Source organism: Solanum dulcamara, chromosome 8, assembly GCF_947179165.1.
Source record: "Solanum dulcamara chromosome 8, daSolDulc1.2, whole genome shotgun sequence".
NCBI lineage: Eukaryota > Viridiplantae > Streptophyta > Magnoliopsida > Solanales > Solanaceae > Solanum > Solanum dulcamara.
In genome coordinates this window covers 79276783-79303460 of record NC_077244.1, presented here as the reverse complement: position 1 = coordinate 79303460, position 26678 = coordinate 79276783, and the positions used below count along the sequence as shown (strand labels likewise).

Below are 26678 nucleotides of genomic sequence, written 5' to 3'. Positions count from 1 at the left end.
GGGACAAGCATGGAATAAAAAATGGTATAGGGATATGGGAAGGGGGACAAAACATATAATAATATATATATTTTATTTAATTTTTTTATTTTAAAAAAAAAAATCGGATGAATTTTTATAATATATATATATATATATATATATATATATATTATTATATTCATTTTTTTTAAAATTATTTGGATGAAAAGAAAACAATTATATATTTTATTATTATTTAATGTTTATTATTATTTATTTTTTAAATAGGAATTCGGGTGAATATTATATATATATATATATTAAAATGGTACAAAAGTGCGGCGGAAAATATATATATATATATTATTATATTCATTTTTTAAAATTATTTGGATGAAAAGAAAACAATTATATATTTTATTATTATTTAATGTTTATTATTATTTATTTTTTAAATAGGGGACAACGGGTGATGGGCATTATTAATATAGTATTAATATATGTATGGGTAGTAAATTAAAATATTTTTTTTTATTGTTATTATTATTATTATTATTTTTTATTATTATTATTATTATTTTTTTACGGAAGATTAACATTATTTATTTATTTATTTATTTATTATTATTTTAAAAGAGGGACAAAAAGGTGTGCAGAATATTATTATTTTATTTTTAATTATTTTTATTTTCGGATGAATAAATAATATATATATATTTTTTAATTTCTTTATTTATTATTATTATTATTTATTTATTGATTTATTTATTTTTATTTTTTGACGAGGAGATGGCATATATATTATTTGCGTGTTGTAGTATTAATGGAAGAATAAAAATAATAATAAAAAAAAATTGTTAATTCAATATTAATTATTTGTTATTTAGGAGAAGTAATGAAAACGCAAAATTAATTGGTGAAATTGGTTATCAAATTAGACGAATTAATTTACGATCTTCTTAATTTTAACAAAAGTAAAATGATTAACTTTATTGTAACTAATTATTAATTTACGAAATAATTAATTATGGTAAATAATAATTTTCTTTTTATAAGTCAAATTTAAATATTACTAAGAGATAATGACTATATAACAAAAAAAATGCATGTGTTATAAAGATAACAAATTATTTAAAATACACTTGAAAATATGCATGGTTTTATAAAAGCCAATTATTTTAATTTAATTAAAATTGAAGAAGTCTAAAATTAAAATAAGATGAGTATGCATTAATTAATTAACAAACCTCTCATTTTTTACAAAGTAAATAATTAACTTCAGTTTAAATAAATTAACTTGAAATATGAGTCTATTAATTAAAATCCAACTAATTAACAGAGCTATTTATTTTAAAAATAAAAATCTTTTGAAACAATTTTTTTGAATAAATAATAAAATATATTCTATTCAAGAATTATTTTATAAATATATATATATATAGAGAGAGAGAGAGAAATTAATTTAAAATGATGATACCATATATGTATATTTCGTTTTTTTTTATTATTATTATTATTTAATTTTATATATATATTTTATTATTATTGTATTATTATTATTTTTTGTAAAAATTACGTTGTTGAGGGTAAAAATTGAGTGTCAACAGCGCCACTATAGCGCCAGCAGGGTTTTGAACCCGTTTTCCAGATTTTAGGGGCATTTTAGTCTTCTCTTGTGTTTTAGCCAAAAGTGGTGTCGTTTTGGAGGCAAAATCCTCCTATCTAAAGATCCTAGACCCTTCAAACCCCTCATTTCTTTCACTCTAACTTGTCCAACAAAAGCCCTAACCTCTCAAGTTCCTCTCAAGCTTTCTTCCTCCATCTCCAAGAAGATCAAGCCACCATTTCTTTTCAAGTTTTTCATTCAAGAGTTGACTCCTCAAGGTATGTGGGTTTTTATCCATGAGTTCCTCCAATCATGGAACTCAAATGTTTTCTCAACCTACCATTTCAATTCAAAATGATGAAATCTTATGGGTTTTTACATGATGGTTCAAAATGCATAGATTATATTATATTTGAAGTTTATTTACTTATATTGATATATATTGACTCTCAATTCCAAGTGATGAGTTTTTATGGATTTTCATACTACGATTTCAAATGTATAGATTCTTGAACATTTGAAGTTTGTTTGTCTATGTTGATTTATGGTGATTCTTATTTACATGAAATGGATGATTTATCAAGGTCCCTCTATGAAGGCTTGAAAGTAGTTTTAAAGTATATCGTTGGGTTGTTTTAAGATATTTTAAATGATAAATTATTTCACTCTCATGCATGCTAGCATTGATTTAAATGACTTGAAGGTTGATTTATTTGGACTCACCTAGTTTCTTATGATAAAGTAAAGTTGAAATGAATGTTTGACAATGTCTACAAATGAGTTTAAGGGTGCTCTTTGCAAATAAGTGTTGTGAATATGATTCTAAATGTTCAAGTAAGTTGATGATAGGGTGAGTTAAGGCCCTAAAGATATTTTATGAATAAAGATATGTGATGATAAAAGGCCTACACTCACATCACATGAGACAAAGTTAAGGAGCTATTCTATGATTTTGTTCTTATGAAGAGTGGACGGGTAGTAGATATGGCCCCTCCGAAATGATGATTGAGTTTATGTTTTATGGTTTGTCTATTCCGTTGAGAGTTTACCTAACACCGAGTGGACCTTGGGATAGGCATTCTCTTCCGTAGCAAAGGCAAGAGACCCATAGAAAGATCCCATTGTCCCATAACTACGTGCCACCGTAGGAAGAAGGATCACCCATTAGTGAAGGCTTGATACCTTAGAAAGGGTCACCCGTTAGTAGAGGCTTGATTCCTTAAGTAGCTTAGTGGATCCACTTAGGCATGACGGAGTCTACCTTGGCAAGTAGTCTCCCCCTTTTTCTCCGGTTAACGGTCGCTCTCACAAAGGTACAAGGTCCCTCTTCCAATGTTTAAGATATATCATATGATGTCTACTATGTCTATCACAAAGTAAAGTATGTGCTCTCACAAAGCTAAAGATTTCTTTCAAAAAGGTTTATGGAATACTTATTTATGATTCATGGTATTTTGCAAGAATATAGTTTCTTATAATGACTCATGGTTACCTCTATAATGTTCAAGTTTCTTTTATGATTCATAATGGTTTCTATATTTCATTGACTAAGCTTAATAACTCTAAAGGATATCTCAAATGATCGCAAGGTTTTAGCATGGTCCATTGCATCACCTTATTGTATAATGATATATTGCATTGCATACTCACATACTTAGTACATTCAAAGTACTAACGCATATTTTTGCCTACATGATATCACCATGTAGGAACCGACGTCACTCCTCGACCTGCTCCACGTGGCTAGCTCAAGTTAGTTGAAGATTGCTTGTGGTGAGTTCCCATGTTTCGGGAACAACATCCTTTTTATTCTAAGCTTATGTTATGTAGAATAGTAAGACTTTTATTAAGGCATTTCTTGACACTTATTTTGAGGGTGAGCTAGGGACATGTCTTAGCCCCCGCCAAGTCTATTAGTAGAGGTATGTTTGGACACAAATGGAAAAATATTTTTATTTCCATTTATTATTGTTTATCGTTACCAATGAAATGCTTAATGAATGCTAAGAGGCTTGGGTGAGGTACCTCTGGGTGTCTCATTCGTCGTGTCACATCTAGGCCCTAGGCTTGGGTCGTGACAGTCTGGGTTGTGTCTCAATTTCAATTCGGTTAATCATTTAAAAAGACCATCTAAATATCGAAGAAAGCTTTGAGCTCACATTATTTATGTGTTGAGAACAAGAATTGAACTATATGTGATCGAATCTCAAGGGAGAAGCAGGAGAAAGGTTGGTGCACGTTTCAACTGAATCATAACAACCACGTACCATCTAACTCATTAATTTCATGATCCCTTAATGTATCAAACAATGTGATGCTATTTGATCAGATGATCAAGATATTAATGAATACCATATATGATCAAAAAAATAATACCTAACTATAATCACATGAAAGTAATGAAAGTCAATTGCTAAGAAAAGATAGAACCATAAATAATATATTTGAAATAATGAAGGGTATTTGTTATATTCCTTTGTATTAACAAAGGGGGAAACAAGTCCCACGAATTTGAGGTGTGTAACTTATAATTACAGTTGAAGAATGAAATAGGTGGGATCAAAGAGGAAAGCAGCAATCATAGTTTGAAATATTCACTTACGAAGCTTTTCTTTCATCCGGTATAAATTTCTTTAATTTAAATTTTATTCGCTTTAGAGGTTAATCAATAGTGAAATCCTCTTCTTCTGTTTTTAATCTTCCTCTGAAAAACAGAGATAGCTGGAGAAATAAGCTCGACTAAAATAATCTTTAACCCACCTATAATTAAAGGTAATCATGTTTTTTCTTCAATAATTACATGAATTGTTTTTTTCCTCTCTTTGATTATTGTTTAGGAAAAATGGTCAAAAATACTTTTCAATTTTAATTTATTAATTGACTTTATTTTTATCATTAAAATTAAATTGTTTTTACCCTCACCTCTACAAACTTGTCATCCGTATCTTTTTTTAACAGAAAGCTCCAAATCAATAAAAATAACTCGATTTGACTTAAATTACCCAATTTTAATCCGATCAGACCCAACTAATCATATAACCCATTCCATTTACTTTGATTAACAACATTTTTTCAATTTTCTTTCTAATAATTATGTTCAAGATCCCAAATCCCTAAATCAATTCCAAACCAAACCAAATCCCTTATCAGATGGAAAAGGAGGTAACAAATCATTCGCCGTGCCATGCTTCAAACAAAGCTGCAAATTTTCTTGTGAAAATGGCCAATAAGTCTTGATGTCCTTTCTCCTGGTTCTGAAAACATTATCTCTACAAGATAATACAAAACATTAATATCATATGTCAATCAGTAACTCTAGCAAAGGATAGAGGGGATAAAGAGTTTCAAAGTATTAGGTGTTTATTTTTGATTGTTTGTTTATTTTTTTTCTAGTCGATTGGGCCATGTAGGAAATGAGTTTTGTCCAAAGTGGTGTTTTATACTCATTACTTCATCAATAAAATACCAAAATTTAACTGAAAAAAAAAACAAAGCAGAACTCAAAACCACAACACAAGCACCCTTACTAGTTTTGGAGTTTTCGCCCTTTGCTTCCGGCGAAGGTAAATAGTCAAAAAAAAGGAACCCCCACAACAAAAGAAAGCAACAATCTTTAATTGCTTATTACTATATCATATGAAAAGGAACCAACATAAAACTCATCTCATGCACATTCACATCTGTATACCATAAATTAATATAGTTACATGAAATCTCAACCAAGACTAGGAGTAAAAGGCAACAAGCTAAAAAAGACCTTTTTTGTTTCCCAAAATCAAAAACCAACGAGAAACAGTGGATCTGATCAATAAAAGGAAAATCCCCATATGACTAAAAAATTCTTTCAACAGTAAAACATTGAAGAAGTACTAGAAACTAAAATCCCATACAAAACAGAAGCAGAGTTTCTTCTCGTTTTTACCTTATGGAGAAATTCTTGTTGTTGTTGTCATCAAGGACAGAGTTGGACAGATCTACTAGCTTGTTATGAGAAGAAGGCCTTTCATCACTACTACTACTTTTCAGTAGATAGATATGACAAGGATCTGGTGGAATGTTTTCAATGGATAGCATCTGCTGATAAAATTCTCCTTCCTTCGTCTTCTTGTGCTGTCTTCCCAACAATCACAAGAACTGCTGTAGCATATTTTCCAAGACTCAAAAGAAATCAAACAATATCAAAAGCAGAGCAATCAACCAAAAAGATTAACCACATCCAAACATAATATCAATCTCCTTTTGATGCTCTCCCTGTTATTTATATAACATAGGTAGTATATACTCCTAAAGTATGCGTATGTACTATATTTACTTTTTGCGAGGAAAAATATATATACCATAGTCATGATGATTTGAGACAGCTAATTAGGAAGATTCTAATCACATTAATAAACTAAAAGAGAATGTAACGAATGATCGCTGTTCCCGGTCGTGTGTATATATATATATGTGTGGAATTTATAACAATAATAAGCATGCATGTAATTAAATGGAGTAGTTTCCAAGTATATATTTTAATTTATCTTCCTCCGAGGCCAAGGTAAAAAGGTGCACCAGTGCGCCTCAACCATAGATATCCATTAATCCAGCGGTCGACTGTGTATTGAAGAGCTTCAACTGGGTTAATAAGACGGAAGTTCTTGAAACTCCTGTTTCTTTTATTGATGAGAGCACCCGGTCCACGGTTGGCAAACTCGTAGACATTACATGTCCGCTCGAATGATTCTCCTTGCCATACAATATAACCTTCTGGGCGGATGAAATCACCCAATTCACTCTCCATGAATACGGTCGTTGCGTAAGGCTTCCAGGGACGGCCCAAGTAAGTTGCGAGTCTGAACCTATCCGCAAACAATTCCTTTTCAGGCACGATTCTGCAGTTCTGCAACACCAAACCACCTGGTTTATTCGCTATTTCTTTTCCATCAGCGCTGATCGTGTTGAACTGGCCGTCCAAAGGTTTCCTCGCTATGATCAAACTATTTTGGATTACTGCTGATCCCCTCCCAAAGATGAAATCTATGGTACCAGAGATGACACAGTTGCGATAAAATTGTCTATGGTTTTGATAGTACAAGGTGTCTTGATAACCTTCAATGCTGCAGTCAAAAACAGCAGCCATATCACCGTTAATTCGAAGAGCCACAGCTTGGTGACCTTGTGGACCAGCAGTGTTGCGGAAGGTAATTCCCTTAGCAACGAACCCATTGCCAATAACAGCTGCATTCCATTTGATTAATTATACACATCATCATCAGTATAATTATATATGTATAACATAATTAATTAATGTTTCCATATATATATATATATGCTTACCGAAAGTAGCAGTGTCTGAGGTGGGTATTTTCATGATACCAAAGTTTCTATTTCCAGTAATGATGGTTTTCCCTGCTCCATCGCCGTAGATGAAGACGTTTGGTTGCTTCTTAGAGATGATGACATGCTCTTCATAGATTCCAGCTTTGACATAGACTATGTATTTGCCTCTATGGTTTTTAGGATAGGCAGCGAGGGCAGCGGCGACGGTGTTGTACTGGCCACTGCCATCCTTGGCTACCACTACATGAGGAGCTGCCCTCCTATGTCGTCCTCCTGCTAAAAGCTTACGGTCTGCAACTGGGAACCACTTAGGGTAACCAAGGAGGCGACGGTGATTACTAGTAGATGCAGTAGTAGTTATGGTGCTTGAGATGTTGAAGGCTTGGAGGACGGTTGAAATCTTTGCTATAATGTTGATTGCGTTGTGTGTGAGTTGGGTTGCATTGCGCATGCCATTTTCCAATGCTTCTTTGTAATCAGGCTTATCGATTATACCATCGAGACACATGCTTTGATAGGAGTAGACCGCACCGAGCCAGTTCAACAGTTCGCTCACACGATCCCCAAGGGAATGCAATGCGGTATCCCCAACCATAGAGTAGGAGTCCTGGAGTTCCTCCACCGCATATTGCAACAGCTCTTTGCAATCCTCTACTGCCATGTGATTGTAGGGATCCGTTTTATTATCGATAGGAGTACCTTTTTCCACCACCTCTAAAGATTTCTTGATTTCATCCCCCGTGACTTGCAACGAAGCCAACAGGTAGTCTTTCATCGTAGCACTATCGTTCTTAGCCACTGAATCAAGGCTCTTAAAACAAGCTATTTCGAATTCTGCAGGTTTACAGAACTCCTCAATGGATGCCTTCATTTGGACTTTCGGACCATGTTCAGCATCATCTTTTGAGCCTTTGTGCAGGACGATCGCCACTCCCAATACAACACCCACCACAAGAAACAACGACACCAACGAAACCACTATTTTCCCCACCATCTTAATGCCTCGACTATCTGTATCGAATTGACTAATGTTCTATTTTTTTATATCTTCGACCGGGACAAGGAGAACATGCATGCATGTATTAAAAAAAAAAAAGACGAGAAACAATTGGGTAGAGGTTATTCCTCTAACTCGTTACGGTAGTCGTTTCTTGGAATTAAACATGCATATACTGGATGAATTAACCATCATCTTATGAGGAGCTTTATATAGCGTTACCTTCAGGAGAAAGAATATGATTGAACATCTAACCGACGATTCGGCTCCATTGACTTCCTGGCCATCCATTGTATTGAATAATGGTGAACCACTAATTAGGAACGGTCATGGAACAGAACTAGTGAATTTCTTTTTTAAAAAAAATAGAGCATCAACAAAGTAATATCTTTTTATAGGAATTTAGTTCGCGATACACAACTTTTTATATGTATGCATATAAAAAGTTGATTACTCCTATCTATGTTTTGGTGAAATTATAGTACTAGTATTTTCTTAAAAGAACTGCATTTTTTGATTTTCGACTAGGCGGTTTAATTAATTGTTGACATAAAATTAAATTTCAATAAGAAATATTTGATAAAATTCATGTGTATTTTTATGGATCCAACTCTATTCCATTAAACTTTTTCTCCATTTTCTCAAGTAAACATTTAGATGAGTGAAACTTGTCTAATATAACTTTCAAAGGTCAAGATTAGATTAATTTAACAAGCATCTTAACTGTGATTAAAATATTAAATTTGGAAATCACTTTTTAATTATAGTATGCAATATCAATCTCCACACATATCTTGATACTCATTAATTTCAATTTGTAAATTTTACATTGAAAAATCAATAAATTCAAAGTTCATTAAAAAACATTAAAAAAAAAATAAAGTTTATTAATATGTTCAAAATTTTTAACTAAATTTAATAGCATCAAATTAATATTACTATCACACTGCTTTTCCAAATTCTCCATCTTAGCTAAATTAAATTAAATGGAAGAGAATTAATCTAAACATTATCACAGATAATTTCAATACTTTAATTTACTTTTATTATGTCAATTGAAAAATTAGAGCTATTATTTAACCTCCAGTGTTAATCCCCTCATATGTTCTTTAATTCAATTTTCAGACCATTTTTTAAATCAATTTCCTAAAATTTATGATCAGAAAATATTCTTCTTAATTATTTATACGGATTATTTAGGGGTGAGAGGGTAGGGAAGTTTATCGATAAAATTTACAAATTAAAATTAATGAGTATCAAGATATGTGGGGAGATTGATATTGCATACTATAATTAAAAAGTGATTTTTAAATTTAATATTTTAATCATGGTTAAGATGCTTGTTAAATTAATCTAATTTTAACCTTTAAAAATTACATAAGACCAGTGTCACTCATCTAAATATGTACTTGGGGAAATGGAGAGAAAGTGTAATGGAGATGAGCCAAATCCTATTTTTATTTGCAGTTTATTATTCTCGCAAGAAAACTGTAGTATGTGTTTACAAATCATATGTATTTCAATTTTGTAATTAATTTTATAGCTTATTTTTGATGAATTCGTGTTAAACTTAAAAATGTTACCATCTTAACCAGAAAAGAGAAGTATCAATGACAATGAAAATGAAAAATAAAAGGGATACAAACCAAAAGCACACCTTTTTCAGAAGTACACAGGATTCCAATTGAGCGTATGCTTTCTAAGGAGCCTTGTTCAGCTAATAGTTGTCATATATTTTCTTTCAGTGGCAAATGGTTATTTTCAATTTTTCAGTCAAATCTTCGATTTTGATTTTTGACAAGTTGATTTTCGATTTTAGGGAATTTCATTTCGGAACTAAATACCCGACTTTTTAAACAATCAAAACAGATTTGTCGTCACCACTGCCGAATTGGTCGAAGAGGTAGTATTTGAAGCAGCTTAACGACTTTGTTTCATCAGTTAACCTGAGAGAAGGGCAAAAAACTGCTTTCAAAACCAAAAATTGATGAACTCAGGACTTGGTTGAATTCGCCGACACTTCCAGATCAAGATTGTGCTTGGACGCACTTAAAAGAGAATGATGCCAGATGCCAAGCATTTAATAAAGAACCAAACACAAACCAAACAAACTACGGTTCAGTATTCGTATATACAAATACAATCGAACCGAACCAAAAGTACCGAATGCCCACCCCTAGCGGCAGGTCAGTGACTTCCCAAATTCCAACACAACCCTTCTTTTCAGCTATCAAAATTGCATATTTTCTCAGCATCACTAACCAACAGAAACGAAGTAAATGAAACAAAAGAACAAACAAGAAAATAAAGCAAATACTTATATGACATCATCAATCCCATTCAGTGTCCCACAAGATTGGATTTTCACATAGTACGTCAATGTTATAGCACACAAACACAATCGCTTAAATGCAACTATTTCCATGGGGCATGCATTTATCACTCTGTTATATCCCTCGTACCAAATCCGTGATCAATGACAAATGATTCCATTACTCAACTGAGTATGCTGCATACAAATTTGCCATCGGATACCACTAGCTTCTCCCCTTTAATGACTGTATCTAGTGGTAGTGGACTGAAACTCCGAGATGGGCCATAAAAATGAGGAAAGACATTTGTGTTATCGACAGCTTCATAAACCAACCCATCCCCAAGCTGCAAAAAAATAAACCGTCATTACAGGGAAACTTCTCTCATCTGTTGATCAAACATATCATATTTAGATTAGAAAAACCAAATCAATCTTGATTGTATTATCAAATATGACGATCAACATGCACAAAAGGGAAAAAAAAAACTGGTTTTCATAAATGGTGAAGTCAAGAAGGCAATACGACTAGCCTTTTTAGCATCGATTTGCAGCAAGTACAAATCATCCTTAACATTCAAGAAAAACTTCAGCAAAGTTGGTTGAACCTGCAAGTTCCAAATTTTCAAGTCAGAATGATGACAAACAGACTCACCTAAATGCAATCTAATTGAACTGTTCTCTAAACTAAGCAAAGTTGCAACTGAAATATTCAATTAGATCATTTTTTCCACAACACGTTAAGCTATATCTAACAACAATTGAACTATTGATTCTTACATTCTTTAACTTGCATGTCATAATGATTTTACATGCTTTACACGAGAAAAACACTTGGAATTTTATTAATTAGGAGTTAAAAACATAAAGTACTCTATAGAAGGTGCTTCCCAAAGTAAAGGAAATAGATAAATGAGCAACTGAGGCAATAAGACCTTGATCGAAAGTTGCTTTTTACTCCTCTGCCTTTGAAGGCTGGTTACATCCAATGTCTCCTACAAGGCTGCCTTAAAGTCCTCTTTGTCTAGGCAGAGGTATAGCCAAAACTATATCATGTGCGAGGTATAGTCTCATGTAGGTGATTTATTAACCAACATATTAAACAAGTAGCTCGAGACTAATTTAAAGTTCTTTTGCATTCACATGGTAAAAACTAGACACCTAATTCATAATTAAACATGGAAAATAGGGGAATCCAACACAATTTCCCTTGATAAGTCACTTCTCAAGTGTTGGTCGGAGTACATTTTTCTATAAATTTTGTCAATTGGATAATGACTTGCTTAATATTCCATTGTGATAAATGGGAAGCCTACTTCTCCCTTCCTTGCCAATAAGGGAATCCTTTATCTCCATTGTTCTTTGTCTTAGTCATAAAGTATCTAAGCAAATCCTTAAAGGAATTGAAACTGCAGCCAGACTTCAATTATCAACCAAGATGTGAAAAATTGAACATCATATAACTGGGCTTGTTGATGACCTCTTATTATTTTGTAGGGGTGATGTGGTATCAGTGCAGCTATCGTTTGAAGAGTTTCAGAACTTTTCTATATTATCCGGATTAAATGGCAATCTTGATAAAAGCTAAGTGTTCTTTGGGAATGTATGAAACAATAGTGCTACACCACTACATGCTTTTTCATGCAAGACGTTCAGAAAACAACAGAGAATGATAAAGAAATCTAAAGAAAAGAAGAGACAGTAATATAAGAATGAAAACCTCAAGACCAAGAAACTACTCCAGTAAGTAGAAAAATGGAACTATATTGAGCTTTCTCTGATGGCTTTCTCAACCCTCGCACAAGTTAGCTAACCTGCGCCTTCCATGGGAAAGAGAGCTCGAATTTCATCTCAAAAGGCTCTAAGCCTCTAACCGCTAAGGAGGATGCATACAAGGGCAATCCAAGAGGACAGAAGGGCAAACAATCTTCAAGGTAACACTGGTAGAGACATTGAAAAAGGGATCTGATCCTAACCACTCAAATATCAATAAAACAATAACCCCTAGATCTACTGGGGAGAAACAACTGGAGCTGATAGGCTGCCACATTTAATGAAGCATCAGAAGTGGAATCGCAAAATGAATCTGGACAAGTTGCTATAGCATCCAATAAAATAGTAACCCCCAATCCTATTGCGGTGAAAAACAGCCAGTTGCAGGCATATTGACACAGTGGAAAGAAGTTGTACTAGCTTCTTCTTGCAGTGAAAAAAACAACTCTGGAAGTAGTGGTAAAAGGACATAGGCAGATGAAGTTGAACAGGAGATGCACACACAAGAGAAGAAGCACTTGATTTAGGATAATTTTGACATCAATAAGGTCTTGAATGCTGGGTTTAAGCTTGATCCCCCAACCCTGCATGGTGAGTCTTCTATCATTGAAATTGAACTTGAGGAGATCGAATATTAAATTATTTATTGGAAATCAACTGTGGTTTGTATGTATTGGGCGCTCATCCTCCATTTGGAGTATTGAAGAGTTTTCTACAAAGGTTATGGGCAAAACATGGGATTAACAAGATAGTTATGTTGAACAATGGAATTATCTTAGTCAGGTTTGACTGTGAGGTGGGGAAAATATGAAGCTATTCAGGGAGGGATTTACTACTGTGACAATAGCCTTTCATTGTCAAGGCTTGGAATCTTGACAAGGAGTTCATTAGAGAGGAGATCAACAATGTCCCTATTTGGATTAAATTTCCTGGTCTCAACTTCAAATATTGGAGTTATAAGGGGTTAAGCAGTATAGGCACCCTTGTCGGAACGCCTTTAATGATGGATAAAAATACAGAGAGCAAGATTGGTCTAAACTTTGCCAGACTACTTGTGGAAGTAGGCATGGATTCTCAACTTCTTGGAACCTATGTTGCTCAGACTTTTCAAAAATGCCATCAGGTAGTCGGATGCTCCAAATGTAGTGCATTATTTGGAGGATCTGACACGGGGCGGCAACATTTTTGGAGATTCCGAGCAACATAGCCTGAGACTGTTTTATTTAGGAATGAGAAAGGTGACTTGACTGAGCAGAAGGTAACCTATGATTGGAGACCAACTATTTGTAAACTTTGTCAAAAATATGGCCATACTGAAGATGTTTGTCGAAAGAAGAAGGCACCAAAAGCTGCACCACAGATTGAACAGACTGGTTAGTGTCAGCATACTCCTCCCAATGAGAAGACTGAAGCAGCCAAAGCACATGAGAATGTAATGTCTAACCCTTTATTTGAAAAAACCAATGTTCATGTTGCATCACCACAACAGATAGTACAAGCACCAATTGCTAAACCACAAGCTACTGAGTCACAGGCACAGACTGTAGGCTCAAGCAACTATTCAGAGTGGATTGACTAGTACAATATGGGTTACTCCGTCAAAGACAAGGAGAACTCAGGCTCAAACACAGCACCAAGTGGAAAGAAGGAATGCAATTCAGATATTAAACAGTCCTGTAGCTACTATAACCATATAAGAAAACCCAAAGAGGGAGGCCAGTCTATCCCTATATTTGGTTATGGTTGAAATCTTACCTGAACACTGAATGATTAACCTATTTGTTTTTAATATCTGAATATGCATATGAAATTAACATTATATCATTAAATATTATAAAAAATTAATTTCAACAAAAAAGTATTACTTTTTGCTAAAAAATAATATTTTAAATTTTACATTTGATTAAAAAGATTAAATTATATGATATGCAAATAAAAATTATATATCAATATAAAAATTATTGTAACATGAATTTTTTTAAGAATTCAACATAAACATCTTTTCATAAGAAAAATTATCCAACTAATCAAATCTTGTTTCGATTCACTGTCCATCTCTAAACTGTTTCAACAAAAATAATGAACAATACACGACAATAAGCATAATATGTTATGTATTTGGTTAACATAAAAGCTACATAATTATAATAAAGTAATCACAAAAAAAAATCACAATCATCAAGCATAGTATAGAAAAAAATATCACGAATAAAAAATCTTTTATAGTCATAATATAATATTAAAAGTTCCAATAAATATGATAGATACTCATTGAAAAATAATAAAGAAGGTTTCACATCATCAATGCCTAAGATATCTTCTAGCTAATCAGAAAAATTAAGGAATTCCTATTTTTTTCCGATAACCTTAATCCAATTCTCTAATTTGTGAACTGCAGCATCATCCATGCTTTTTTGTAGCTGACACTTTCACAAAATATACTAATAGTTGTACTATATAATGGTTCTTTGCATCCAAGTCCATTTGATTTTTCCTTACATTCTTCAAAGTAAGGTGCACTATTTTTTAAAATCAATAACTCCAAAGTAGTACTCATTTTCTCATCAATTTTCAATTGACACGAAGAGATTTTTCTTGTCTTCCCCAAAACTTTTCTTTCAACTGAAACTGACGATTGAGATGGAGAATTATTAGGAGCTCCATTATTTTCGTCACCAACTAGATCTTCAACTCCATATATTTATATTTATAGTAGTAGATACAAAAGAGACACCAAGATGGGGATGGGAACAACTTGAATGAAGTCTTTCATGTCTTTGCTTTTGGATGCGCCTACTATTTTTTTACCTAGGAACCTTGAGTTCTTGAAAAAATTCAATACACCCCAAAAAAATTGTTAAATAAGAAAATACTTGTAAGGATTATGAAACCTGACCATTTCAAAGGAAAAAGTTGATGTTTGGTTGAGAAAAGAGAGGAAGAAAGTCCATAGACAGAGAGAGAGCAAAGCCGCACAACGAGAGGGAGAGGCGACGACTTGATTTTTTTTATAGTGTATTTAATAAGTCTGGATGTTAAAACTCTCCTAAAGATCTGATCTTTTTAGATCCATTAAGAGTTTTTTTAAAAAAGAAACAAATGGACTTAATGGGTGAATCTAAATTATTAAGATTCAGACCTAAAAACCAAACACATTCAATGGGCTGAATTTGAATGATTAAGGTTTAAACCACCATTAAGTGCAAACAAATGAGGCCTTAACGCCCCTAATAAGCAAAAAGAGGTTAAACTCCTTTGCTATTATGTGAATGTTGGTTTGATAGGGTTACTAGAATCTAAGATCAACACTTATAAGGTGGAACAAATTACTAATATTTCCAATTAAGAACCCCACTACAATGGGAGAACTTTGGTGGTTTAGAGACCTGATTACTACTTAATGACAACCCTTAGTATCACTGCACAAGTTATTACCTGTGAAATTTTCCACAGTTCCTTACAAGTGACTTGTGTGATGTCTTTTGTATATGCCTTCAATACGGTGTTTTGGACGGCGAAAGGCGACAAGGGTCTGCCTCGCCACAAGAAGAGGTGAACGACGAGGCACTCACCTTTTTGAAGTGCAGCGCCAATTAATACCAAAAAATTAAAATATTTAATTGCATATTAAATAATCATAATCTCAATAGCAATAACATATTAGCAAATATTTCAATTCAAAAAGTGAAAATTGATAGTCATACTAAAAGTTTAAAACTTGAATGAGTAAAAAACAGAACAAAAGTCAAAACAATGAGGAAAAAAAGGGTAGACGTTGTGATAGCCAAGTTGATTGATCCACAACAAATGTTCTTCATCAAAGGTAGACAAATCGTGGATGCAGTGCTAAGAGCTAATGAAGTTGTTGACTCCAGACTTGTGTAAGCTAGTTGGATTCTATGAGAAGAATGGGTTTTGGTCAAAAGTGGATACAATGGGTCAAATATTGCATCTCAACTGTGAGATTTTCAGTGCTTATCATTGGCTCACTAGCAGGATTTTTCAGTGCACAAAGGGGTTTAAGATAAGGAGATCCTTTGTCATCCTTCCTCTTCTTAATAGCTATGGAAGGTCTTAATAACATGATCAAAACAACAAACATGAATGGGTGGCCCAAAGGATTTGATGTGGCCAGAACCGGAGAAAGGAACTGGAGATGACTCACTTGCAATATGTTGATGATACTCTCACACTATGTGATGCGGAAGAGGATCAACTCAGGACCCTGATGGTGATTTTGGTGCTTTTTGAAGGGATTTTGGGTTGCACATTAATTGGAGGAAAAAGTTTCCTATATCCTATTAATGAGGTGCAAACATGGAGATTTTGAATGCAATCCTATGTGGGGAATGAGGGAATCTACCCACCATCTATCTAGGATGCCACTGGGAGGAAAATCACAATCAACTGAAATATGAAATAGTGTAATTGAGAGGTGTGAAAAGAAATTGGCAAGATGGAAGACTCAGTGTCTCTCCAGGGGAAGCAGACTAACTCTCATTAATTCAGTCCTTGATTCACTCCCAACCTATATGATGTCTGTTTTCCCAATTCCAGCAGGGGTTATTAAGATATTGGACAAGGTGAGGAGGAAGTTTCTCTGGCAAGGAAACAATGAAAAGAAGGGTAATAATCTGGTCAAATGGGAAGAAGTGATAACTGGGAAAAGACAAGGGGGATTAGGAATCAAGAACTTGAAATTCCAAAACAATGCCCTTGAATGAAGTGGTTATAGAAGTATAGCAATGAAAATCAGACTCTATGGAGGAATGTTATTAATGTTAAGTATGATGAGAAAGACCACTGGATGAGGAATGTTATTATTCACAAGCACCCTTCCTAGAAGGTGGCGAGGAGATTTGAGTGTTGTGTAGGTGCATGTTTTTCTTGTTGGTTAGATGTTTACAGTTCACCAACAAAAAAAAAACATAAGTATTTACCATCGTTAGCATTTCCCAAAACTAATCGTAGCAATAATTTAAGTTGTTTAATCAGATTAATCACGTAAGACATATAGCCTATCTGGTCAAGCTTTTGGGATATTTCCCAAAACTCATCTCTGCTACATTCATCTTCTAAACATGTATATTCTTGACTGGCAAGCAAAAGGACTATTCAAGCAAATGAAAATAAATTACTTCTAGAATATTATTGTATTATTAGCTACTATCCTGCAACTTAAGCTTCCAAGGTTCTTACTTCTTCTCAAGCCAATTCATCCCAACCCATCAACTCTCAAATCAGTTTTGTAGCCTTCTAATTCTACAGACGATTCTCTATATGGTTTACTAAAGTATCAGCTAAATGGCATGTCAGCTAATGGTATATTGTTTTGCACAATCACTTCTTGACATTAGAAAAATGGCTACACATCAAAACCGATGAAGTTGATATTGTTAGACGGTTCATTGTACAAGATTCAGCTGTTTCGTCACCTCTGTGCGCACTATGCTCTGTGGAATAGGAAAATAGACGAAATGGGTGGACGGCTAGACATCCGACTTAGTATTTATCGAAGGGTCTAAATGGATATGCAACAATGAGGGGAAAAAGGGATCTAAGAGAATAGAGAAAGATAAATAAGCGGCAAGGTAACCTGGTCGAGCTTACTGAGATGTATAAAGCCAGTGGTTCGATCAAGGTCCCCGCCAAAAGTGCTGCCTGTTTTCTGCAGCAATTCCCACTCCTCCATCGTACTGATGCGGTAGATGAATTCTTCACTTACATCCGCTACCTCTCTCCCAGTCATCTCTAGAACGCTGAAACCCGGATTTCATCATCTTCTTTCAACCTAAGCGGTCCCTTTTTGGGTTAGTAGAGAGTAGAGAGAATTCCAGATTTATCCTTTCTCTCTCGGTGATGGTCAAAGACAATTGATATTTGTTGAAGGGTATTTTAGACTTTACGCTAGAGGAAATTGCAAGGTGTTATTTACCTAAAATTGAAGAGCCACCGCACAACAAAGCATCTGAAAATTTCTTCTCTCTCGGAGATTATAGAAGTTGCGCTCATCTTCGTTTTTTTTTTGCCTCCATTTGGTTGCATTCATCTCTGTTTTTCAATTTTGGTAACTCAATTTTTTCTATTTGTTTATGATTCGTCTTTTTTCAATTCGGACATTCTATTTGGTAAACTATATTATTTTAATTCTGCTTCCTTTTCTTTTATTTATGATTTTTGTTGTTTCTGCTTCTTATATAATTGTGTTTCCGTGTGTTATTTACTCATGGTTTATGTGGATAGATTTTCTTTCATTCCTTCCTTTAATTTTTAATTTCATGAGAAGTAAAAATTTGACTTTTTTTCTCCATTTAATTTTGATTTGCATAAAAAATTACTCTTGCATGTGGCATTCCCAGCAAGCTCGATTTTTTGTTGGGTTGAATCTTTCACGGAAAGCACCGCATATGCAAATCTATACAAATAACAATATAATCAAGGATTTGAAGACAAAGCTTAATCCGGATCAATTTAAGATGTTTAGCAATACTTATTTTGATATATACACGCGTATGTACGAGTGTCGTGTACAAGCACAACTATTTAGATGGAGGAGACAGAATTCTCGGGAAACGGAGGTGGTGATGGATGGTGGTGGGATTGGGAAAGGAAGATGGAGAGATGTTGGTGAGCAGATTGAAGTGAAGAGTAGTTTTGTAGGAGTTGAGAAGAATCAACAGTGGTCGGGAGTTGTTTAGCCATTAGGGCTATTTGGAGGTTTTTTTTAAACGGAATTTAAAATTGGGTGTGGGTTTTTTTTTAATTGAGAATGGGTCATTGAATAAGATGAGGACACGTGTCTCCATTTGTATGTCCTTTAAAGAGGAGAGTATTATTGCACCAATTTTTGAACGGTAAGGGTATGATTGTATCAAAAGTATAACAAAGGATATATTAGTATCATTTTCGAAAGCTAAGGGTATATATATCCTTTTTTCCTTAATTTCAACTAAATATTTATCTATCAACATACTTAATTGTTTCATCTTCTCGATCATCTAATCTAGAAATGAAAGTTTGTCGGAAAAAGATTGTTCATACAATATGAAATTTTTTTATAAAAGAATAGTTTGTTATTACATCCTGTAAAAAAGAATAATTTGAGTGACAAGATTGGAAAAAAAGAAATAATTTATTTTTAATTCGATTAATGTATTGCTCTTATGCATATTGTTATTCTATTAGTTGTTGATTGTTATCAAATTATATTATAAGATTTTTTTTAACGAAACATGTTCATTATAAAATGATAACACAAACTTATGAGTATTTTAAATAATTTATAGAATTACGAATACAAAATAATATATTTTGAAACTTCACCAAAACTGAGAAAATTTGTGATCAAACGCATGGCGAAACCCAAAAATAACTTGCCAAGAATATTTGAAAACTTAGACCAAACGGCACTGCAGTAATTTGTGGTCTTCCATGCCTTGATTCGGGAAGTTTTATCTCTAAATATTGGATCTTCTTCGTCTCATAATATGGAGACGAACTTTCCAAATAATTGCACGATTCTAGTTTAGGCAAGCACAATTTGGGGTCATTCCAAGGCAAAGCTTTCTTCCACATTTGACATAGCATGCATAAATATTCACCTTACTTTTCGAGTCATGTAACTTTCTTCATTTGGTAAAAGCTACAAGTTGAGAAAATGAGTGATTATCCTTGTAATTTCTTTTCATGAACTTTATCTAACATTGCAAGATGGGGACAAAGAACAAACAGATCGATCTTCTAATGCAGCTGTTTATCTTTCTTATTGTTGCCTCCAACCAACTTGAAGCTTCCACTTCTCATGGACGTGGATTGGAAAGGCTAATTAAAGCAATCCAATTTATAACTCCAGTTCCCCTGAACCATCGATGAGCTTGGTCAACTTTTGTGAAGCAGCAGCTAATGTTTCCTCACTTTTGCAGAAGGCAAACCTGATGTATCTTCTGTGGTAGCTAATAGCCGTCGGGGAAAGGTCCTCTTTTGAGGAATCGGTGTGGAAGAATACACAGCCTGGTACAGCAACCACCCCAGCTTGTTTAATCAATTCCTCCACAAAGTCAATCTGGAACGCCTTGAAGTTTATCACTTCCACAAGTTAAACATATAAAGCACACTAAATGAAATGCTTTGTCAAGTTCTTACAGGCCATTCTTGAGACTCAAAACACGGAACCTATTACTGGCACAATCAACAGGTGTCACACTTAATGTACATGTATCCTTCAATTTCTACACTTTCAAATAAGTTTCTAAACCTTGATGATCAGGTAAATGATCAACTAAAACCCAACTTCGGGTTGGTTGGAATGGAAAAGTAACAACAACAAACCCACAGGAATCCCACAAGTGGGGAAAGGTAGAGAAGTTGTTTGCAAAAGACCCTTGACTGGACAAACAATGAAGGAATGGAAAAATAACCTTTCTTCAAATCTCTAAAAGATAAAAATCTCTGGAAAGTAGAATCATCATACAAGACCATCTAATGTTTCTTCAAGTGATCTCAACACACAAGCAGTATTAAGGTATTAAACTGATATTTTGGAGCCAAATACACTTTTAATCCAAACTCCGCCAATTTTGTAACAAGTAAAGATTAAGATCCTCTTAAGTGAACACATTTCAAGTAGCATTTCTTGGTTGAGCTAAGTTCCAGATCTTAACAAAGTTAAATCCTATCATCCTTCCTTCTCTTCCTCCAACAACACCCACCCACCACCCACCCCCGGGTCAAAAAGAAAGAAAGTAAAAAAGAAGATTTCTTGTACCTTTATACAAGTTAAATAGGGCAGTCCTAATGTAAGGATTTCTATTTGGGAAAATAGATATTCATGCTTGAATAGAAGAAAGATCGTTTGTGAGTATTTACGTCAGAAAGTGTGCATGTCCGGGGAAGCTCCATGAATAGGAAAAACGAACCCTTAGGCATGATGGAGATCTGGAAACCAATTTTTGTAAGCACCTGAGCCAAGTAATCTCTTTTTGATTTATAGTCCTGAGTACCAAAGACGTGAAAATAGATTAACTAATAAGTTGGAAAGGGAACACCAATAGAGCTACTAATTGCGAAAAAAATTACTTGTCTCAATGCATCAAAGTACTCGGGGGAACTTCTCAAAGCTGTCAAGGCAGCTTCCTGGAAAGGTGCAGGAGCAGAGTCTGTAATTTTAACATGGATGTTCCTGATTGCAGATGCGAAGCAAGCTGGGCAAATTGCCCAGCCAATCCTCCAACCTGAAAAATCATGAAGATGAATGAGAATTTAATAAATCAACCTACTTACAGAGGTAGGAATGACTTGAACATGCTGGCATTGGAAACAGGATATCAAATGCTTACCAGTCACACTAAAACTTTTTGACAAGGAAGATGTGATGATGGTTCGCTTCTGCATTCCTGGAAATGTGGCAACTGATGTGTGCCTCTCCCCGTCGAAGGTTATATGTTCATATACCTATGAAGTAATTAGATGTTTTAGCTATTAGAAAGAGAACACTTCTGATTATTTGATTCTTGTTAAGAAGTCCCACATCGGTAGAGGGATGAGAAATTGGTCTCCTTATATGGACTTGGAGAAACCTCCCCTCGTGAGCTAGTTTTTGAGGTTGAGTTAGGCACATGTCTTCCTAACCTTGTAATTGGACTGGTTCAACAACTCCATCCCTAGTCCATCTACACAAACTAGTTGAATCCATTATCAACTCGATCTTGAAATAAGACCCAGAAGCCAACGTACGGCTATGACTCTGATACCATGCAGAGAATAACAGAAAAAGAGTATAATCAGGGAGACCTTCTACTAGTCCAAGATCGTTTGCTAAGATCGGAAGATTCAACTAAAACAGAGGAAGTGAGAAAGGAGAATGAGAACTTTGGTAGAGAAGAAGACTCTTGAATTACTTTCACTTTGTTTGGATTGATTGCAAATGACTAAGATCATCCTTATTTATACTTGTGTAAGAATGGTCTAGATACTATTGTAGATATATCTACAAGAATAATCTAGATAACCTTATCTTCTAATTATCTAACAAGAATCTAGACTATACTATAATGTACTACAAATATCTAATTCTCTAGAACATCTACACATTTCTTAGATACAACAGATTCATGAAAGCCGAGGGAAGTCCTTTAACTATCATATGGAAAGTTTTGTTCTTGACTTGGAGACAGAGAAAGCCTTCTCAACCTTCAGATCAAACTATCTAACAAGAATCTAGACTATTCTATAATGTACTACAAATATCTAATTCTCTAGAACATCTACACATTTCTTAGATACAACAGATTCATGAAAGTAGAGGAAAGTCCTTTGACTATCATATGGAAAGTTTTGTTCTTGACTTGGAGAAAGAGAAAGCCTTCTCAACCTTCAGATCCTGGATTCTTGAATATGATGAGGAGATACACAAAGCAAAGAAACTTGGTAAAACCTGCTAAGACAAGATTCGCAACAGCTTTTCTGACATTGCATAGTTTTTATATGCAAAAGAAAAATCTGAGAACCTTGTTTATGTCCACTGAATGGAATGAAAGTGTGTATGCAAAGGAAACTCTTGGGAAAGAAGTTGCGAGACACGTCATTAGTCCATATTTTTGGAATGACACTGTTCAAGCACTTAAAGTTGGTGGTCCTTTAGTTAATGTACTTCGTATGGTGGATGGGGAGAAAAAACCACCAATGGGCTACATTTATGAAGCCATGGATAGGGCAAAAGAAAGTATTGAAAAGGCATTCAATTATGATGAAAGGAAATATATGAATGTTTTCAAAATCATTGATGCAAGGTGGACGGATCAACTTCATCAACCTTTACATGCAGCAGGACATATTTTGAACCCGGGGCTCTATTATAAAAATAATGAGATGAAGACTTTAACTGAAGAAGTGTGGTTGGGATATCATGCATATGTTGAGAGGATGATCCTAGATAAAACTTTGCAAGACAAAATAGGGGATGAGCTTGGTGTGTACATGAAAGCTGATGGGCTACTTGGAATTGAGTCGGCCATTAGAGCTAGAACCTTAAGGTCACCAGGTGAGCATTTCAACATTTAACTATTTGAGCTTTAACTTTTAAGTTATTACATATTAACTTCTAAAATAATTCTTCTACAGTTGAATGGTGGATGTAATATGGTCATAATGTCCCAAACTTGCAACAATTTGCTATTAGAGTGCAAAGTTTAACTTGTAGCTCATCCGGTTGCGAGAGAAATTGGAGCGTGTATGAACATGTGAGAACCTATATTACGTTATTACTAAATTAAATGATATCTTAATTGTCCAAAGTCCTCCCATTAATTACTTTCTACGAATTATATGCAGATTCATACTAAAAAGAGAAACAGGCTTGAGTTAAAACGCCTGAATGATCTAGTGTTCATCAAATATAATAGAACATTGGTGTGTCGCTACAATGCTCGCAATACCATTGATCCAATTTTGTTGGATAATATTGATAATGCAAATGAATGGTTAACTAGAGCACCCCAAAATCATGAAGATGAAGAAGTATATGAAGGAGAAGGTCTCACTTATGGTGATGTTGCTACGGCTAGTGGTGTGGAGGAGAATATTTATGGTTTTAGGGGGAGTATTTTAAGGGGCAAGGAAAAAAGAGTAGCTACAGGTTCAAGTTCATGTTCAAATAGAAGTAGAACTCTTGTTGATGAGTCCTCCGATGAGGAAGAAGATGAGGACCAAGTAGAAGTAGAACCCTTGTTGATGGCACTTCAAGAGTTTGAGGATCTTGTTGAAGAATAGGATTTTGCTCTCTTTGTGATTTGGTTATGCATTTGCTTTATATGTTGTTACTTATGAGGATTATTGACTATCTAGTTACTTTTTAATCTAAGTCTTTTGAGTTCTTGATTATTTATCTATGCATATTTTATATTTTATATTTTTATACTAAATAGCGCTTTTTCTGAAAAAAGCATGCGCTTCGCTTCACGCTTCTCGCTTCTGTGAAGCGAGCCCCCGTCGCTTTTTTCCGCTTCTCACTTCTCAAAACACTGGTGGCATGTGTAGTATTTCTCTCTAGACATAAGGTTTGAGTTTGAGGTAAAGTATGGGAGCTGTAAGGACCTTGGAATGCAGATATGTGAACCTTGTTACCTTTCCAGTCTTTGATCATAAGCATAACTATGCTTAACCAGAAGCTCTGCTAGGGGCATTACTAAATTCTAAAAGACCCCTTAAAGTGACTGAATAAAAAAGAAGAAAATATTTCTAAACACTAAGAGGCAGATGCAATGTTACGGCACCAGATTCATCTAAACTCAGTACTTTTGACGCGAAGCATAGAGTCTGAATCTTGGATCCACCTCTGATAACAGTCCATGACCTTTTCTATAACTATAGCCAAATAGAACTAAGGCAACATACTAAAATCTATTACAATGGAGTGAGAAAATGAATTCTTGTCTTTGGCCTCACCTAGCAGATATGTATTACAGAAGAGCATAAAAATTTAGACAACTTAACAGAAATTTGAGGGGGGGAGGAAAGGAAGACAGAACACTACAATAGCTAATATAAATGGAGCACTACTATCAATGACAATTAACCATTTATCCGTAAAATTGTTATAACAACCTGGGACATACCTAATTAATTAACATCGCCTAGCTTCAACCTTATAATACATCCACAAGAAGCTTAGTGCTACAAGAATGCAAGAACTAGAGTGCAAGAATCTATGCTTATTGCACTTCCCAAGTTGCTCTATCCAGAAACCTGAAATGCTATGATATAAAGTGCCAAGTTAGATATGTTTGGTTCCAGATCCAGGCGTACCATTGATGTATAAATACATTGCAATCTTAGCTTACCCGCAAAGGCATCAGTCAAGGGACGAAAAGGAAAAGGTAGGGTGCAAACAAAGGTTGAAGAAACATGCCTACTAAGGTAGAAAGTGTCAAACAAACAAAATAAAAACATCGTTCTTCTATAGATACTTCACCAGAAGTTTTTTAGGAGAGAAAAATTTTAGCAGTGCAAATTGTATCTCTCTTTCTATTTTTCTTCTCTTTTCTTAAATGTAAAATGCATTCTGCAGATTATCTTGAACAAGGGACTGAATATACTTATTTTGTTGCTTGTCAAAGAATTCTTCAGATTAGCTTGAACAAGGAACTGAATATACTTATTTCGTTGCTTTTCGTTTTCTCTGAAAAGCGCAAGAAGATGTGTCAAAGTGAAGCAAACCTCGTCTGTTACAACTAGAATATCCCAGGTCTGGCAAGCTCCAGCAATAATCTCAAGCTCGTCGTTTGTGAAAACCTTTCCAGTTGGATTGTGAGGGCTGCACCATATCCAATGCTAAAATTGATTATCTGTTTAAAACCTTCTTCGTCTAGCATGTTGTACAATATATGTGCAACTACAAAACTGAACCTTGTCAATTATTGGTTCAACTAAAAGAACGAAAAGCTTATGATTTCCTGAAACAGAACATGAGTAATGAGAATGTAACCATCTTCGGCACAACAGTAGTGTAATATCTGAATCCCGAGAGGGAGTTGTTCGAATGGTAAGCACCCCTCAGGTTGTGCGTTCGAGTCACCAAGGGAGTAAAAAGGGTGGGAGTTCCTAGAGAAGGGTATAACAAAAAGTGTGTCATCCTGGGGTGAGTTGCAGCAAAACTCTAGCATTGGTGCCTATTGTTTAACCCAGATGACTTTTAGTACTTAAGTCAAGTCATTAGCTTTCCTGTGGAAATGTAAAGGTTTCTTCCACATTGTTCTCAAATTAAGCTGATGACTGGAGGACTAACATCTTCCATGGCAAAATGCAGAAGAAAGAGCAGAAGTCCATAAGAATTAGGTACAACAGAGTTGTCCTAACTTGGTAGCATACTCGACCAACGGGATGTCAACACATTCAAGAATTGAATAAGAAACTTTTTTCTGTTGTTACCTGTTGAGGACAATAGCTTTTGTCCTGCCAGTAAATGACTTTGCTAATTTATTTGGATCGAGACTCCAATAAGGGGGATCAAGTGCTACATACACCTGTCCATGGAGAAATACAACTTATAACCAATCTAGATAGATGGATGTATAATTTACAACCTAAAATTTAATGTAGTCATGAAGGCTTACTGGGACCCCGCCAGCCAATCTAATGCATGTTTCATATGTTTCATAGGATGGATCGAATAAGATGACTTCATCACCCTGGTTTATTACTGGGCAAAGAAAAGAAAAGAAATGAAAGCAGTAATTGAGACATGATTTGATTCTCAAAAACTAAATAAAGTAGTAATTGAGACCTACTTGCAAACATTGCGGCAGCAAAGGCCTCAGATTGGCCACAACATATGACGATATCAGTGAGGGGATCGACATGTAGGCCATGCATTTGTTTGAATTGATAAGCAAGGTAGTCGCACATTGCTTGAACATGCCTGTACTGATTGAAGTCAGAGCGGATAGCGGAAATGGCAGCGTCTTTGAGGTAGGAAGGTGCAGGAAAATCAGGGAAACCTTCGGCGAGGTTGACGGCATTGCATCTTTCGGCAAGATAAGAAAGTTGCTGTATGGGTGAACTTGTTAGCATTTTCGCTACTGAAGAAAGCTTCTGCTCCATCTTATTATCTTATCTTATCTTCTTCCAATTTTATTTACTACTCACACACTTTTATGTTAGTGTTATACACTATCCTTTTGTCAAGGTGACTAGCTGATATAATTGAATAAAGG

At 34.6% G+C, this 26678-nt stretch overlaps 3 protein-coding genes and 1 long non-coding RNA gene across 5 annotated transcripts; 1 reads left to right on the top strand and 3 right to left on the bottom strand.

The window, feature by feature from the left end:
• Positions 1-5997: 5997 nt before the first annotated feature.
• On the bottom strand, positions 5998-8031 carry LOC129900699 (pectinesterase 4-like). The gene is made up of 2 exons (XM_055975714.1): positions 6887-8031; positions 5998-6787 (listed from the first exon to the last, which is right to left on the bottom strand). Exons 1-2 carry the CDS (start codon positions 7881-7883, stop codon positions 6087-6089), a joined length of 1698 nt encoding a protein of 565 aa, XP_055831689.1. The 5' UTR covers positions 7884-8031; the 3' UTR covers positions 5998-6086.
• A 2160-nt stretch (positions 8032-10191) lies between these two features.
• Positions 10192-17798, bottom strand: LOC129900861 (uncharacterized). The gene is made up of 3 exons (XM_055975939.1): positions 17567-17798; positions 10731-10805; positions 10192-10544 (listed from the first exon to the last, which is right to left on the bottom strand). The coding sequence occupies exons 1-3, from the start codon at positions 17717-17719 to the stop codon at positions 10383-10385; spliced, it is 390 nt and encodes a 129-aa protein (XP_055831914.1). The 5' UTR covers positions 17720-17798; the 3' UTR covers positions 10192-10382.
• A 1746-nt stretch (positions 17799-19544) lies between these two features.
• LOC129900242 (uncharacterized) lies at positions 19545-26609 on the bottom strand. Of its 2 annotated transcripts, none has more exons than XM_055975169.1 (8): positions 26253-26609; positions 26079-26164; positions 25894-25988; positions 25183-25279; positions 21306-21420; positions 21046-21200; positions 20836-20961; positions 19545-20032 (listed from the first exon to the last, which is right to left on the bottom strand). In XM_055975169.1, the coding sequence occupies exons 1-8, from the start codon at positions 26563-26565 to the stop codon at positions 19811-19813; spliced, it is 1209 nt and encodes a 402-aa protein (XP_055831144.1). In that variant the 5' UTR covers positions 26566-26609; the 3' UTR covers positions 19545-19810. The 2 variants fall into 2 exon arrangements, with proteins under 2 accessions (XP_055831144.1, XP_055831145.1); XM_055975170.1 differs by having other exon boundaries at positions 19545-19980.
• On the top strand, positions 22550-24119 carry LOC129900243 (uncharacterized). The gene is made up of 3 exons (XR_008769589.1): positions 22550-23008; positions 23089-23207; positions 23299-24119. It is a non-coding gene; the product is annotated as an uncharacterized LOC129900243 (long non-coding RNA).
• Positions 26610-26678: the final 69 nt, after the last annotated feature.